The following is a 14,784-nucleotide window of genomic DNA, read 5'->3' as shown; positions in this document are numbered from 1 at the left end:
ACTACATCAAGTTGGTGACTCTACGAACTTGTTGGATGCATTGGCTGTTTGTTTTGGTCGTGTTTGAGATGATTTTGTGACCAATTGAAGTGAATGATAAATAATGTATTGTGTCATTCTGCAGTCCCTTTTTATTGTAAATAAGAATAGAATATGTCTCTAAACACTTCCGCAGTAATGTGGATGCTACCATGATCACAGATAGTCATGTATGAATCTTGAATAATGATGAGTGAGAAAGTTAGAGGCAAAAATATTGCACCCATATAACAATCATTTCAGACTTTGTTCCACTATATTTTCTCCTCTTCAAACCAAACCTCTGATTCAAAAGGGTGCATATCCATTATTATCCAACGTTATATCCCAAAACATGTGTCTGTTGTGTTTGGTGAGTGGGTGAAGGTAACGCGAAAAGCCTCTGTGTAAAGCCGGAGTGTGGAGTAGAACAGTAGAGCGGTAGAACAGGCGATTGCAGCTGGTAGAGGAGAGAAGTTTAGCTGACTGGGAGACATCCAGTGAATTTGGAGCCTGAGGAAGGGTTGCTTGGCAACATGTGCCTGCCCACTGCAGCTGGACAACCAGGATATACAGCCCCTTGTCAGTAACTTCACAGCTGGGGGAAACTGATAGCCCTAACACTATTCTCAAGCTCTCCATAACATTTACAGGGCAAGGATCCCATAAAACGTGTACGGTTGTGTTATTATATAGAAATAGAGGAGCAAGGCGATGATTGTAGTAAAGCAATCTCATGTCTTTCACTGATCTGACACAGCAAAAAGGAAACTGACAGGTGAGAATTTAGTGAGTGTGTGTGTACACTGCATACTATATTGACTGTACAGGTTTGTAAATGTTGTACCGTGAACTCCTTTAAGTTCTCCTGTTTCCTCGGGTTGTCAGGACTGGGATGGTCCCGTCCACACAGGCGGTTGTGCGTCCACACACACAGGTACCACACTGACTTGGGGCTGGGGACGATGTTGAAGGGCGGAGGGAGAGTTCCTCCCTCGTCAAAATAACTCATCCACAGCTTGGTGCGGGCAAACTTCCATTCAATGTCCGCATGATCCTGTACAAGGGTTTTTAGATATTAAAGGAGGGCTACACCATCAGAATTAAATATCTCTCACATCCTATGCGATCACATTTACTATCACTGAGTGTGATGAAAAACCCACTTAAATAACATTTGATCTGCTTGAAATAAATTGTTTCCTTAACATGTAGTTACATCCTGTCTTCCCTTTCCCTAGATGTGTCTTAGGCAATGCGCTGTTCTCTGATGGGAGGGATGGGGTTTGGTTGGTGGATTGTAGGATCTGTGTGTGTGTGTGTGTGTGTGTGTGTGTGTGTGTGTGTGTGTGTGTGTGTGTGTGTGTGTGTGTGTGTGTGTGTGTGTGTGTGTGTGTGTGTGTGTGTGTGTGTGTGTGTGTGTGTGTGTGTGTGTGTGTGTGTGTGTGTGTTTTGTCCCTGGGAGCTGTGCATTTTCACACAGCTCCCAGGGAGAGTGAAACATGGGCGGGAGGCCCTCTACCATCGGCTTAAATAAGCTCTCGCAGAAAGGTTAGTTGGAGGAAAATAAACGGATATAAATACGTCTCTGTGTGATGCCTGCAGCCCCATAACTACAAACTCTCAGAGATGTGTGACCTGCCTTTCATGATCTACAATACATTTTATCGCAATGACTCATTCTGGTTCTTATTCCTGCTGAGATTGAGAGACACTTTGCATAACTTCTTGAGATCAACTGCAAGCGCCGCTTGATCATTAAGCACCAGCAAGAGCTCCACGAAAAAGATGGAAGGGCCATGTGACTTCCCCTGATAAAGGAGCTAGCAGACAGCTGAGAGAGAGCTGGACAGAGAGAAACGACGCCACGTGACTCACAGCGATGAGCTGATAGGAGTTGTTCATCATGGCGATGAGCATGTTGAGCAGCACCACCAGGGAGATAACGTTGTAGGTACCGAACATGGTGGCTCCCACAAACTCTGTGAACTCATGGCGTGCCTTCACGTTGGTCACGTACAGGTTGAGCAGGCCGAATATCGACCAGAACAGGGACTGTAACGTCTCAAACAGCCTGGGAAAGAACAAGATATACCGATGTATTTATTTTTTAAAGCCAAACAGCAGAAGCCTTTGAATCCTAAACAGATGTTTTGCATTACAGTTACTCAATGTAATATTAAAACCTAGAAAACAGATGGAGGCAAGCGATGCAAACTACTCAATCTCCAAAATGACTCAGGGGCTGGAGGAAGCAGGTGAGATTTAGTACACAGCAGTATCTTTTATTCATTACGGGACAGGGAGAGGATGATATGCATACTGCTGGTCTCTGTGTGAAACCTCGGGGAACACATGAAAAAGAGCTTTTCAATTACAATAGGCATTGGAGTATCAGACCCTGTGTGGAACCTGACACCTATTCCAAACCTGCCACCCTCTTCCCGAACAATTCGTATCTCCTCATGTTCCGTCTCTGCTCCCCTCCCAATATCTTTCAAGCTCCTTCCTTTACCCTGCCCTCTACCTCTTCACTCCCCTCCTTGTCTCAGAAAGTGCTCGTCTCATTCATTTCTCCATGTGCTCTTCTTTCTCTGTCTATCCAAACCCCTCCTTTTGTAATGACACACTCTTTCTAGGAAAAGGGCCCTCAGACGACTCACGTAGAGAAGGCGTTGTTCTGCTTCTCACAGCGGATGCCCTTGCAGTTGTTGGGCTCGTCCGAGGCCTTGGTCTCGTAGTAGAAGTACAGCTGGTTGAGCCCGTTGGCGAAGGCCAGCAGCACCAGGCAGTAGATGAAGAGGAACTTGAGGATGTCCAGCAACATGCGTCCCAGGGAGATCTGCAGAGGCCCCAGGTGGGAGTTGGCTGTGAACAGGGAGATGAGGCGCAGGGAGCTGAAGATGTTGGCGATAGCAAACAGGCCCTCGGCGATCAGCGTCGGGTGCCACATCTCCCACTCCTCCCGCGGCCGAGAGCTGTTGTACTGTTGTTGAAATGGAGAGAGGCTGTTAGCTACCTGCCAGAAGGCCACGGTTATCATATTGCAATGTGTAAAGCGGGCAAAAGAGAAACAGACAGGGATTCCGTAGCCCTCATCTTGAAAAGATAAACGTGTGACTTACCTTGAAGTAAGCAACTATTTTGAGTGAGATGGTGGCCAAGTAGAGAGAGTTCATGGCAAAGTCCATCAGGTTCCACCAGTCATGGACGTACTCAGTGAAGCCGCCGTCCCACATCTCCTTTATCTCAGCCCAGATGAAGCCTGAAGGGCAGACAGGTGTCAAGTCAGTAAGACACATGGCACTGCACACTACAATTAATGTCACCTGCCATGATATATATTTTTTTCACACAACTAGTCCAAATCAGAAACAGATTAATGGCAGCAAATACAGCATCCTATTTCTCAAATATCCACCCAGTTACCAGTTAGATCCTGTTCGAGATGGATTATAATGATAAGGCCTGTGTGTGATCAGGTAAAAAGGCACGACACTGACCGTTAAGGATATCTCTCGAGCCCTACTCCTCTTTACAGTGCTGGACGCTATAAAACCTCCCCCGTCACTGGCTGCCACCCCACCCCCTGCTCACCCAGCACCCAGGGAAGGATCATCCACTCCACCACGGTGGGTGGCGGGCCCTGGACGTGCAGGTCTGTTCTCACAATGTGCTGGGAGGCCAGGAGGAGGAGGAAAAGAAAAGTCAGGTAGGAGGCTGTGTGGCAGATGAACTTGATGAAGGGCTTCTTGATGAAGAGGCCCAGGGCACTCCTAGGAGCCAGCAGGTAGACCAGGGAGAAGATGGGGAAGAGCAGGCCGATGGTGAAGCAGGTGACCAGCTTGACCGCCCAGTGGCGTCTGCGCCACCCGGGGAAACCGTCGTACCACAGGGTGGCCAGAAGCTGCTGACAGTTTGGCTGGGACACAAACTGGAGAGGAAGAGAGTATCAGAGATGGAGGGAAGAACATCGGTAAGGCAAATCGAAACGTCAGTATCACCCTTGGCAAGTGCTATACAGGGTGAGACTCAACCTATGCCACAACTCTCCTTCATTTGTAATAGATAACAGTTAAACGCCAGCCAACACGGGTCAAATGATTAGGTCAACAAATAGAATAGAAGTGCCTGGGGTAAGAATACCACGATGGATATTGTACACATCTCAAATAGGCTTCTTCCAGTGCTTCGGATATAAAGTTGATGTGTGCTACAGATCATAAAGTTCCTGGCTCTTGCCTGCTTCCGTGCAGTAAAACTAACTTCCCAGTGTTAGTCCCCGGCGCTATCCTCCCACTGATGACCCCTGAGGTTGGCACTGCAGCTTATATCCCCCCAAATACCCAAACAAACATCCCTGCAAGCTGCACATGGAATGAAGCCGTGTGCAGAACTGCATGCTGTAGTTCGTATTTCTGATATCTGGTATGTTATAAGCAGCATTGGCTTGCTCATTCAGTAGTACTGGAAACAGGCTTGTTTCAGATAGTTTACTGTATCACAAATTCATCAGGACAAGATGAATCTATAACCCATCTATAAACTAATCTATAACCCATCTACATTAACTCATCTATAACCCATCTACATTAACTCATCTATAAACTCATCTATAACCCATCTACATAACCTTCTATAACCCCATCTATAAACGAATCTATGACTCATCTATAACCCATCTATAACCCATCTATAAACTCATATATAGCCCATCTATAAACTCATCCATAACCCATTTACCTTAACTCACATATAACATCGATAAACTCATTTATAAGCCATCTACATTAACTTATCTATAACCATCTATAAACTCATATGTAGCCCATCTATAAACTCATCTATAACCCATCTACATTAACTCATATATAACCATCTACATTAACTCATCTATAACCATCTATAAACTCATATATAACCCATTTATAACATCTAAACCCATCTATAACCATCTACATTAACTCATCTATAAACTCACCTATAACAATCTATAAACTCATCTATAACCGTCTATAAACGGATCTATATCCCATCTATAACTCATCTATAAACTCATCTATAACCCATCTATACCTCATCTATAACCCAGCTATAACTCATCTATAACCCATCTATATTGGCTCATCTATAAACCCATCTATACCTCATCTATAACCCATCTATAACCCATCTATAACCCATCTATAATCCATCTATAATTAATCTACAACCCATCTATAAACTCATCTATAACCCATCTATATCCCATCTATAAACTCATATATAGCCCATCTATAAACTTATCCACAACAATAAACTAATCTATAACCCATCTACATTAACTCATCTATAACCCCATATATAAACTCATATAACCCATCTACATTAACTCATCTATAACCCCATATATAAACTCATATAACCCATCTACATTAACTCATCTATAACCTGTCGTGGAAATTTTCTTAATTACCAAACGATGAGAGAGCAAATTACACACCAGTCAGAGTTATGCTTAATGTTCACCTTTAATAATAATTAAGCTTTTGCAATAGCATTTTGACATTCAACATTTCAGTATCTATAATGAAAAGTTGAGAGTGGTCAACATAATGGCAACTGAGATCTTTTATAGCAAAGATCCACTCCCCCTAGTCGACATGACAAACCACAGGTCTTAGGAACTTACACAAAGAAAGACTTTACTTCAGAGAGGAGTATCCCATAGCCAGACAGCATTGGCTATAAATTATCGTTCAGTTTGGTCTCCTAAACAATGCTCTTATCTCGTTCTTGGTACATGGTTTAAAATATACGTTTACACATGACGACAAGCTTGACCTCTCCCCTCTCTGCGGCCCAAGTAACTGAACCCTGACAGAGAACATAACTGCAAATGGCCACCACTATAGTACAACAAGATACATTCTGATGCGATGTAACTTACAAGCATAAAATGAAAATAAAACATCTTATCTATGTTACCCAAGTAATTCTGATTTATCCCCAACAAACCCCAGCTATAAACGCATCTATAACCCCATCTATAACCCATCTATAACTCATCTATAACTCATCTATAACCCAACTATAAACTCATCTATAACCCGTCTACAATAACTCATATATAACATCTATAAACTCATCTATAACCCCTCTATAAACATCTACAAACTCATCTATAACCATCTATAAACTCATCAGTAACCATCTATAAACTCATCTATAACCCCTCTATAAACTCATATATAACCCCTCTATAACATCCATAAACTCACCTATAACGTCTATAAACTCATCAATAACCCCTCTATAAACTCATCTATAAACTCATCTATAACCCCTCTATAAACCCATCTATAACTTATCTATAACTCATCTATAACCCATCTATATCGCATCTATAACCCAGCTACAATAACTCATATATAACATCTATAAACTCATCTATAACCATCTACAAACGTATCTATAACCCATCTATAACCATCTATAAACTCATCTAGAACCATTTATAAACTCATCTATAACCCCTCTATAAACTAATCTATAAACTCACCTATAACCATCCATAAACTCCCCTATAACGTCTACAAACTCATCAATAACCTCTATAAACTCACATATAACCTCTCTATAAACTCATCTATAACCCCTCTATAACCCATCTACATCCCATCTATAAACTCATCTATAACTTATCTATAACCCATCTATAAACTCATCTATAACCCATCTACAATAACTCATAGATAACATCTATAAACTCATCTATAACCATCTACAAACGTATCTATAACCCACCTATAACCATCTATAAACTAATCTATAACAATCTATAACCTCATCTACAACCATCCATAAACGTCTATAAACTCATCTATAAACTCACCTATAACGTCTATAAACTCATCTATATACTCACCTATAACCATCTATAAACTCATATATAACCCCTCTATAAAACCATCTATAACTCACCTATAACCATCTATAAACTCATCTATAACCCCTCTATAAACTAATCTATAAACTCACCTATAACATCTATAAACTCATCTATAAACCCATCTATTACCATCTATAAACTCATCTATAACCACTCTATAAACCCATCTATAGCCCCTCTATAACCATATATAAACTCATCTATAACCATCTATAAACTCATCTATAACCCCTCTATAAACGAATCTATAAACTCACCTATAACATCTATAAACTCACCTATAACGTCTATAAACTCATATATAACCCCTCTATAAACTCATCTATAAACCCATCTATAACCATCTATAAACTCATCTATAACCCCCCTATAAACCCATCTATAGCCCCTCTATAAACTCATGTATTACCATCTATAAACTCATATATAACCCATTTATAAACTCATATATACCCCATCTATAACATCTATAAAGTCTTAAACAACCCATCTATAACCATCTATAAATGCATATATAACCCATCTATACCCATCTATATTAACTCATCTATAACACAAATATAAACTCATCTATAACCAACTATAAACTCATCTATAACCCATGTATAAACTCATCTATAACCCATCTATATTAACTCATATATAACCCATCTACATTAACTCATCTATAACACAAATATAAACTCATCTATAACCAACTATAAACTCATCTATAACCCCTGTATAAACGCATCTATAACCCATGTATAAACTCATCTATAACCCATCTACATTAACTCATCTATAATACAAATATAAACAAATCTATAACCCATCTACATTAACTCATATTAAACATCTATAAATGAATTTATAAGCCATCTATATTAACTCATATAACCATCTATAACTAATCTATAACATCTATAAACTAATCTATAACCATCTATAACCAGCGATAAACTCATCTATAACCATCTACATTAACTAATCTATAACCCATCTACATTAATAACTTATCTATAACCCATCTACATTAACTCATCTATAACCATCTATAAACATCTATGAACTCATCTATAACCATCTATGAACTCATATATAACCCATCTATAAACTGATATATAACCCATCTATAACCATCTATAACCATCTATAAATGCATATATAAACCATCTATAACCCATATATAAACTCATCTATAACCCATCTATAAACTAAAATATTACCCATCTACATAAACCATCTATAAACTCATACATAACTCATTAATAACCCATCTATGGCCTATAACCGCTCTGTCTGTCAGATTTAAGAATGAAGAACCTCAACTTACTTCGAAAGTATGAAAATATCCCTATTGACAAAATAAGAATGATGTTTTGTTTAACTCCTCCTATTGTTCCATTGTTCTGTGTTCCTCTTTCCATCTAGATGTATGTCACTTGGGATGAAATAATCGAATATTACCATGGAGTCTCCTGTCAGACCACCAACAAAAAAAAAGGGTTGACATAGACGTTGAAATCCCTGGAGAGGGGATCCTGAGGGACCACTGAAAAGATAACACGGGAACTCTTTGTGAAGAGCGCTTCCCCTCTGCCATTTCTGAAGGTAAAGGGTATGAATAAATTACATGAGCCCTATTCTTACTTTCCGGAAAATAAATAAATTAAAGGTGGTTCTATGCATAAATGCCTGTGCGATTGTGGATGCATACGGATGAGGGACCAAGAACAGGCTTTTAATTACTTTACCTACTGTAGCATGCAATTAGGTAATCAGTCCCAGCAGAAAAGCTGATTATAATAGCCCAAACAGTAGTTCCCCCTCCTTCCTGATGTGTGAATATTTGATGCATATGCTGAATTAGACTAGTTTAAACCTACTGTCCTCTCCCCCGTGTCCCCGGCCGCCATGTCCCTGGCCGCCATGTCCCCCGCTCGCTCTCTGACAACCAGGCCCTCAACTCCCACGTGACTGTGCTGTCCTGTTCTGCACAGAATATCTATGCATCTCTACAAACCTACTATCTCTGGAACGATTGCTGTTTTGAACAAGGTAAATTTAGCCAATCATAAAATGTCAGAAGGCTGACTGAACTGATTGTTGACTGTAGTGGTCTGAGGATGAAGGATGAAACGTCTGCACTTGCTGACCGAGCCATGAGTATTCTACCTGGCCTTTTCCCAGGTTCGGTTGGTTAGGTTGTCTGAACAGCTCCGCAGAGCTCAAGAAGACTGAGTTAATTACAGTGCAGCTCACAACAAAGGAGCAGCAGAATGCCAGTGTTCAAATCAAGACGAAGATGAAAGGTGTGTGTGTGTGTGTGCTATTGTGCGTGAGCACACGTACAGAGTATGTGTTTGTGAGAGTGTGCATGCATGCGTCAGACCTCTCCAGAGGGAGAACAAGGAGAGAATAAAGAAAAACAGCAAGAAACATGTATTTTATATGAGCGAAAAGGAGCAATGGAATGGAAGAATTCTCAGTAGGACAGTAGACTGTGAATTAACCCCTTTTAGGTGGCAATGAGAGAGAACACAAGCCACCTGTCACGTTCTGACCTTAGTTATTTTGTTATGTCTTTGTTTTAGTATGGTCAGGGCGTAAGTTGGGTGGGTTGTCTATGTTCTTTTTTCTATGATTTGGGATTTCTGTGTTTGGCCCGGTATGGTTCTCAATCAGAGGCAGCTTTATATCATTGTCCCTGATTGAGAACCATACTTAGGTAGCCTGGTTTCACTTTTGAGTTGTGGGTGATTATTTTCTGTGTCTGTGTGTTCCACACGGAACAGTTTCGGTTTGTTATTTCACTTTGTTATTTTTGCATTTTGTCGTGTTCAGTTTGTTCTAATAAATATGGACACTTACCACGCTGCGCATTGGTCCTCCTCTTCTCCTTCATACGACGACCGTTACACCACCTGATCACCCAAGCCTTTGACCTGCCTGTGTCTCGCACTTCATTGACACTAAATGCTGCCCTCAGTTCACCTCTAACCCTCTCAGAAAAATCTCAACACCACTAATACCAGTTGTGACTCACTTCTGGACTGGGAGACAAGGGGTTCATTTGAGTCATGGCTTGTGACGTTTCTATTGGTTTTGTTTGACCCAGAGACGATAGAGGAAGCAAGGCATCCTAATCCCTAATTTCTTCTGGTTCAATGGAAGTCAATTAACTAAGCAGACCAGACCAAGCTGCTATCTCATTGGTGTCTATGGCAGACCCACCCCGTTAAGAAGATTTTTTTCAATCGTAAACGGCCTGAATGAACTATCTTCATTTATCCACCATCTTTGGTTTGAACTGTGATTTCTGTTGCTAATTGTCCATTGCTTTGATTGGTTTCAGGTGTGCCTCTACCTGGAGTTTAAAAGAGCTGTGCATTTCCTGCTCTGGAAAATTGAGGGGGGCCTTTTCTCAATTGGTTTGCTCAAATCCTGCATCCTCTCTCCTCCATCCTCTCTTGCCTCCTTTCGAAAAAGCTCAAAGGAAATCGAGAAGAGGCGGCGAGGAGAGGTAAATTACGTTTACAGGGATGGGATCCCAAAAATAAACGTGTAAAGTGCTAAAAACAAATGAAGTTAGTTGTGCAATACCTTTTGTAGATAAAACTATAAGTCACCTTTAGCCATGGCTTCCTCTGTGTTCATATGCTATCTGGGGAGTGGGGGGAATGACAGGTTATTAGCTGTAAAATGTTATTATTATTCATTTTTGGAGACCCGTGGGCCCACCTGCCTAGGGGGGGGGGGCTGGGGGGTTTACCAGTGTTCACTATACTAGACCCCTTCTGCTCAGCCCTCTCAGCTCACCTCTTTCTGGTGGTACTTGATAGCTAGTTTGAGCTTGGCCAGGTCACGGCAGTCCTGTGGGTCTAGCTCATCACTGAGGTCATCGCGGTGGTTGAGGATGGTCTCCAGCTCTCTAGAGCTCCTGGCCTGGTCCAGCAGGTCCTTGGCAAACAGCTTACACTGCTGGGACAGCTCCTCGTACTCCTGACGGAACTCGTTCTCCACCTGGAAGAGCAATAAACTTGTTATAAGCCCTTTATAAACCCTGCTGGGACAGCTCCTGGTACTCCTGACGGAACTCGTTCTCCACCTTGCTTAGCTCCTTCAGCTCCCAGCCCAGGCGGAAGGCAGTCAGGATGGGGTCTTCGCTGGACAGGGCGATGAGGGATGGGCTGGCCAGGGTCTTGTAGACGTTGAGGCGGGAGCGTGAGTGACGCAGGCTGTCCACCTCGGAGCTGGACACACAGGCCACGCAGTCGCAGCGGATCTGGTGGGGCCGGGGGATGGTCACCTTGCGCTGGACCAGCAGCTTGATGATCTCATAGTTGTTGGTGTGAGCTGCCAGCATGATGGGTGTGATGTCAGGGGTAAACTCTGAGAACTGGGTATCCATCATCAGGTTGGGCACCTGGAGAAGAGAACAGGGGGGTTGGGGAGGAGAGGGATTACTGAGTGGGCCCAGAGAAGAGCATAACCTGTACAACTTTACATCACATGTACATAACTGTGCTAACCTATACATAACATGTACATAGCCTGTCTGTCAAATCATGCTTATTGAGCTACAATAAGGACTGTGTAGGCCCCCTAGCTGAAATATGCCTGTGCTATAACTAATGTCTTTACATACCTGTTTCTCTCTGCTGGACCTGCGATGGGACAGCAGCAGCTCCACGGCGCCCACCACCTCCTTGCGGATGGCGTAGAGCAGTGCGTCGCCCACGTGCACGCCGTGGTTGAGCAGCAGCTCCATCACCTCCAGGTTCTCGTTCTCGATGGCAATGAGCAGCGCGCTGCGCCCCAGCGGGTCCAGGCAGTTCACGTTGATGTTGTAGTAGATCTCCGCCTCCTGCAGGGCCAGCTTCACCCCGGCATAGTCACCCTTCTCCACCGCCGTCAGGTACGCCCGCTCCTCCGCTGACAGCTCCGCTTCCGCCCGCACGATCTGCAGCGGGATGCGGTCGCGGTACGGCGAGTAGCTCGCCTTCTTGTAGTACAGCTGGGCCATGGGATTCATCATGTGCACACGGTCGGCGTCACTCACGGCCTACTGGGGAATTGGAATCTGGGGCGAAAGAAAAACAGCATAGTTTCGTTCTCCACAAATTACACCTGAATCTAGTGTTGATAGACAAATGGTGTTGAATTGCCAAATTAACAGCACAGTGAGCAATGTTTTTATTCCTGTGTTGAACTTCTATTCTATTAAAATGACAATAGAGGGTTCCACTCCTGTTCCAAGCAGGCTATTGGACCCATAGTAATTATGTCATTTCTTCAGCCTCCTCCTTTGATGTCACTCCACACAGCTGAATGTATTAGTAGGATAAACATTGTACGGGGTTCTCTGTTTGATCATTGCAAGCAGTGTTTTTTTTCCCTTCAGGAAACTGACAGCCGAGGGTAAGAAGCCCATATGTGGCAGATCTAGTTTAGCCCCTCTGCCAAACCTCATCACCCTGGTTCTCATTAACCACCCACCCAGCCAGAGCCATTGCTGTAGTCCCACACGGCCCTGCAGGGCCTGCCATTTCTGAGACACATCCATATTCATGGCACCATGGGGAGGGAATGGAGGCACTGCGGCAGGGTAGCCTAGTGGTTAGAGCGTTGGTCTTGTAACCGGAAGGTTGCAAGTTTCAAATCCCCGAGCTGACAAGGTACAAATCTGTCGTTCTGCCCCTGAACAGGCAGTTAACCCACTGTTCCTAGGCCATCATTGAAAATAAGAATTTGTTCTTAACTGACTTGCCTAGTTAAATAAAGGTAAAATAAATAAATAAAAAACACCATGGATGGAAGGGAAGTTAGAGCACATGAGGACTGTGCTTGCTTTTCCCTCAGCCTGTCTTGCACGAGTGAGCCCTCTGCTTCAGGGGCTCTGCAGGAGATATGGGTCCACTCCATGCTGAGTCACGGGTGATAAAACACTCTCCCACTGTATTTTCTGCAGTGTGTGGATGGCTGGGTTTAAGTGCTGCTGGTGGGAGCTTAATCTCCTGGGGATGGCCTTGGCAAGATGGTCACTACTTCTGATACCTGGGGACCTTCTCAAATGACTTAGATTTGACAAACGCAGCAAAGGGATTGGTCAGCCAGAGAGGGGGTGGATATGTCCACACAGAAGCCAAGCGTGTTAGCCCCCTGATCACTTCAAGTGGTAATCGAACCAACCATTGACTTAATCAATACAACTGTGCTTGACCTGCTGGTGTTGACTCTGTCCTCGTTACGCCAGTATTACATTCCCTGTGTATTGGACCGGACCACTCCACATGGACAGAGACGTTCTTGGTCAAGGCATCTTGAGGAGGCACGCAAGAGTTCGATCTTGTTCATGAACAAATTGCCCCCTTGGAAATGCGTTCCTGTGTCACCGGTCAATGAGGAGGGACGTGTATAGTATCACCTAGCAAAGACAAGCCGCAGAAAACAGACACCAACCTCCATTTACACAAACTGGAGATTGCAATAAAACACAGCTATCAAATCTAATGCTAAAGCACTGTTCTTTCATGATAAGAATTGATATCACCCATTCCAGCATGGCTGTTTACTGTGCTGAAACGCCCATGCGGGTCTCCATCTCTTCATCGGACCAAGCTGGCAGCTGCAGTGCACAGACCGCACAGTTTTTCAATGTGAGTACTAATTGGCATTAAATGCGAGTAAACCAAGCCAAAGACAACCTTCTGCCCATCTTTAGCACATATCCCCAATCTGTCCCAACGGAGAGGACTGAAGCCTCTCGAAACAATTACATCAATCGCCCCCTTTACAATGTCAGTTAACATCCCATATAAAATATGAACTGCTTAGTCCATGATGTCTATTGCCCCCCTCCCCATTGACAGATAGTTATTCCAGAGCTTGCTGTTACAAAGAAACAACAGAGTTATGCCTTTGAAGGGACTTATGGGTTCCCAGGTCCATGATGTGTCCAACATCATTTAAAAAAAACTTGAATGAGACAGGGCTTTTTTTTGGGGGGGGGGGGGGGGGGGGGGGGGTTGGCTTCCACAGTGATTTTGCCCACGCACCACTACCGTGATGGAGAGTGAAGGAGTCGGAGAGAGAATACACAATCACACACACACATGCACACACTCAAACACAGATACAGTGCCTTCATAAGGTATTCACAACCCTTGACTTTTTCCAGATTTTGTTGTGTTACAAGGTGGGATTAAAAAATGTTTACTTAAAAAAAAAAATGTGGACCGATCTACACAAAGTACTCTGTAATGTCAAAGTTAAAGAAAAATTGTAACGTGTACATTTTTCCCATAAATAAATAAATATCTTGATTAGATGCTGTAAGTATTCAACTCCCTGAGCTGTGACTCTTTCTGGGTCTCTAAAAGCTTTGTACAATTTGGCCTTGTGTTTTAAGTTATTGTCCTGCTGAAAGGTGAATTTGTCTACCAGTGTCTGTTAGAAAGCAGACTGAACCAGGTTTTCCTCTACGATTTTTCCTGTGCTTAGCTGTATTCCTTTTCTTTTTATCATAAAAAACTTAGTCCTTACCGATGACAAGTATACCGATAACATGATGCAGCCACCACCACGCCACATGTTTTGCAGTTTTACTTTAGTGCCTTATTGCAAACAGAATGCATGTTTTGGAATATTTTTATTTTTTTCATGCTTAATTCTTTCCACTCTGTCATTTAGGTTAGTATTGTGGAGTAACTACAAGGCTGTTGACCCATCCTCATCTTTTACCTATCACAGTCATTATCATGAAATCCCTGAGTAGTTTCCTTCCTCTCTGGCAGCTGAGTTAGGAAGGACACCTATATATTTGTAGTGACTGGGTGTATTGAAACACCATA

General features: G+C 42.9%; 1 protein-coding gene across 1 annotated transcript in view; it reads right to left on the bottom strand.

Annotated features, from left to right (window-relative positions):
• The window catches only part of LOC110534166 (short transient receptor potential channel 5), a 36,001-nt gene that overhangs the window by 9,255 nt on the left and 11,962 nt on the right, over nucleotides 1–14,784 (bottom strand). The window contains exons 2-9 of the mRNA XM_021618872.3: nucleotides 11,580–12,014; nucleotides 11,040–11,357; nucleotides 10,751–10,954; nucleotides 3,616–3,952; nucleotides 3,144–3,283; nucleotides 2,682–3,004; nucleotides 1,897–2,092; nucleotides 866–1,075 (exon numbers count right to left, since the gene is read on the bottom strand). Coding sequence (XP_021474547.2) covers nucleotides 866–1,075; nucleotides 1,897–2,092; nucleotides 2,682–3,004; nucleotides 3,144–3,283; nucleotides 3,616–3,952; nucleotides 10,751–10,954; nucleotides 11,040–11,357; nucleotides 11,580–11,969 — 2,118 coding nt within the window. The 5' untranslated portion in view covers nucleotides 11,970–12,014. The remainder of the gene's footprint in view (nucleotides 1–865; nucleotides 1,076–1,896; nucleotides 2,093–2,681; nucleotides 3,005–3,143; nucleotides 3,284–3,615; nucleotides 3,953–10,750; nucleotides 10,955–11,039; nucleotides 11,358–11,579; nucleotides 12,015–14,784) is intronic.

The sequence above is a fragment of the Oncorhynchus mykiss genome, chromosome 10 (assembly GCF_057628025.1).
Source record: "Oncorhynchus mykiss isolate SJ-2025 chromosome 10, ASM5762802v1, whole genome shotgun sequence".
NCBI classification, from domain to species: domain Eukaryota; kingdom Metazoa; phylum Chordata; class Actinopteri; order Salmoniformes; family Salmonidae; genus Oncorhynchus; species Oncorhynchus mykiss.
Note: the sequence above shows the minus strand (reverse complement) of the source record. Positions and strands in the feature narration are given on the sequence as shown.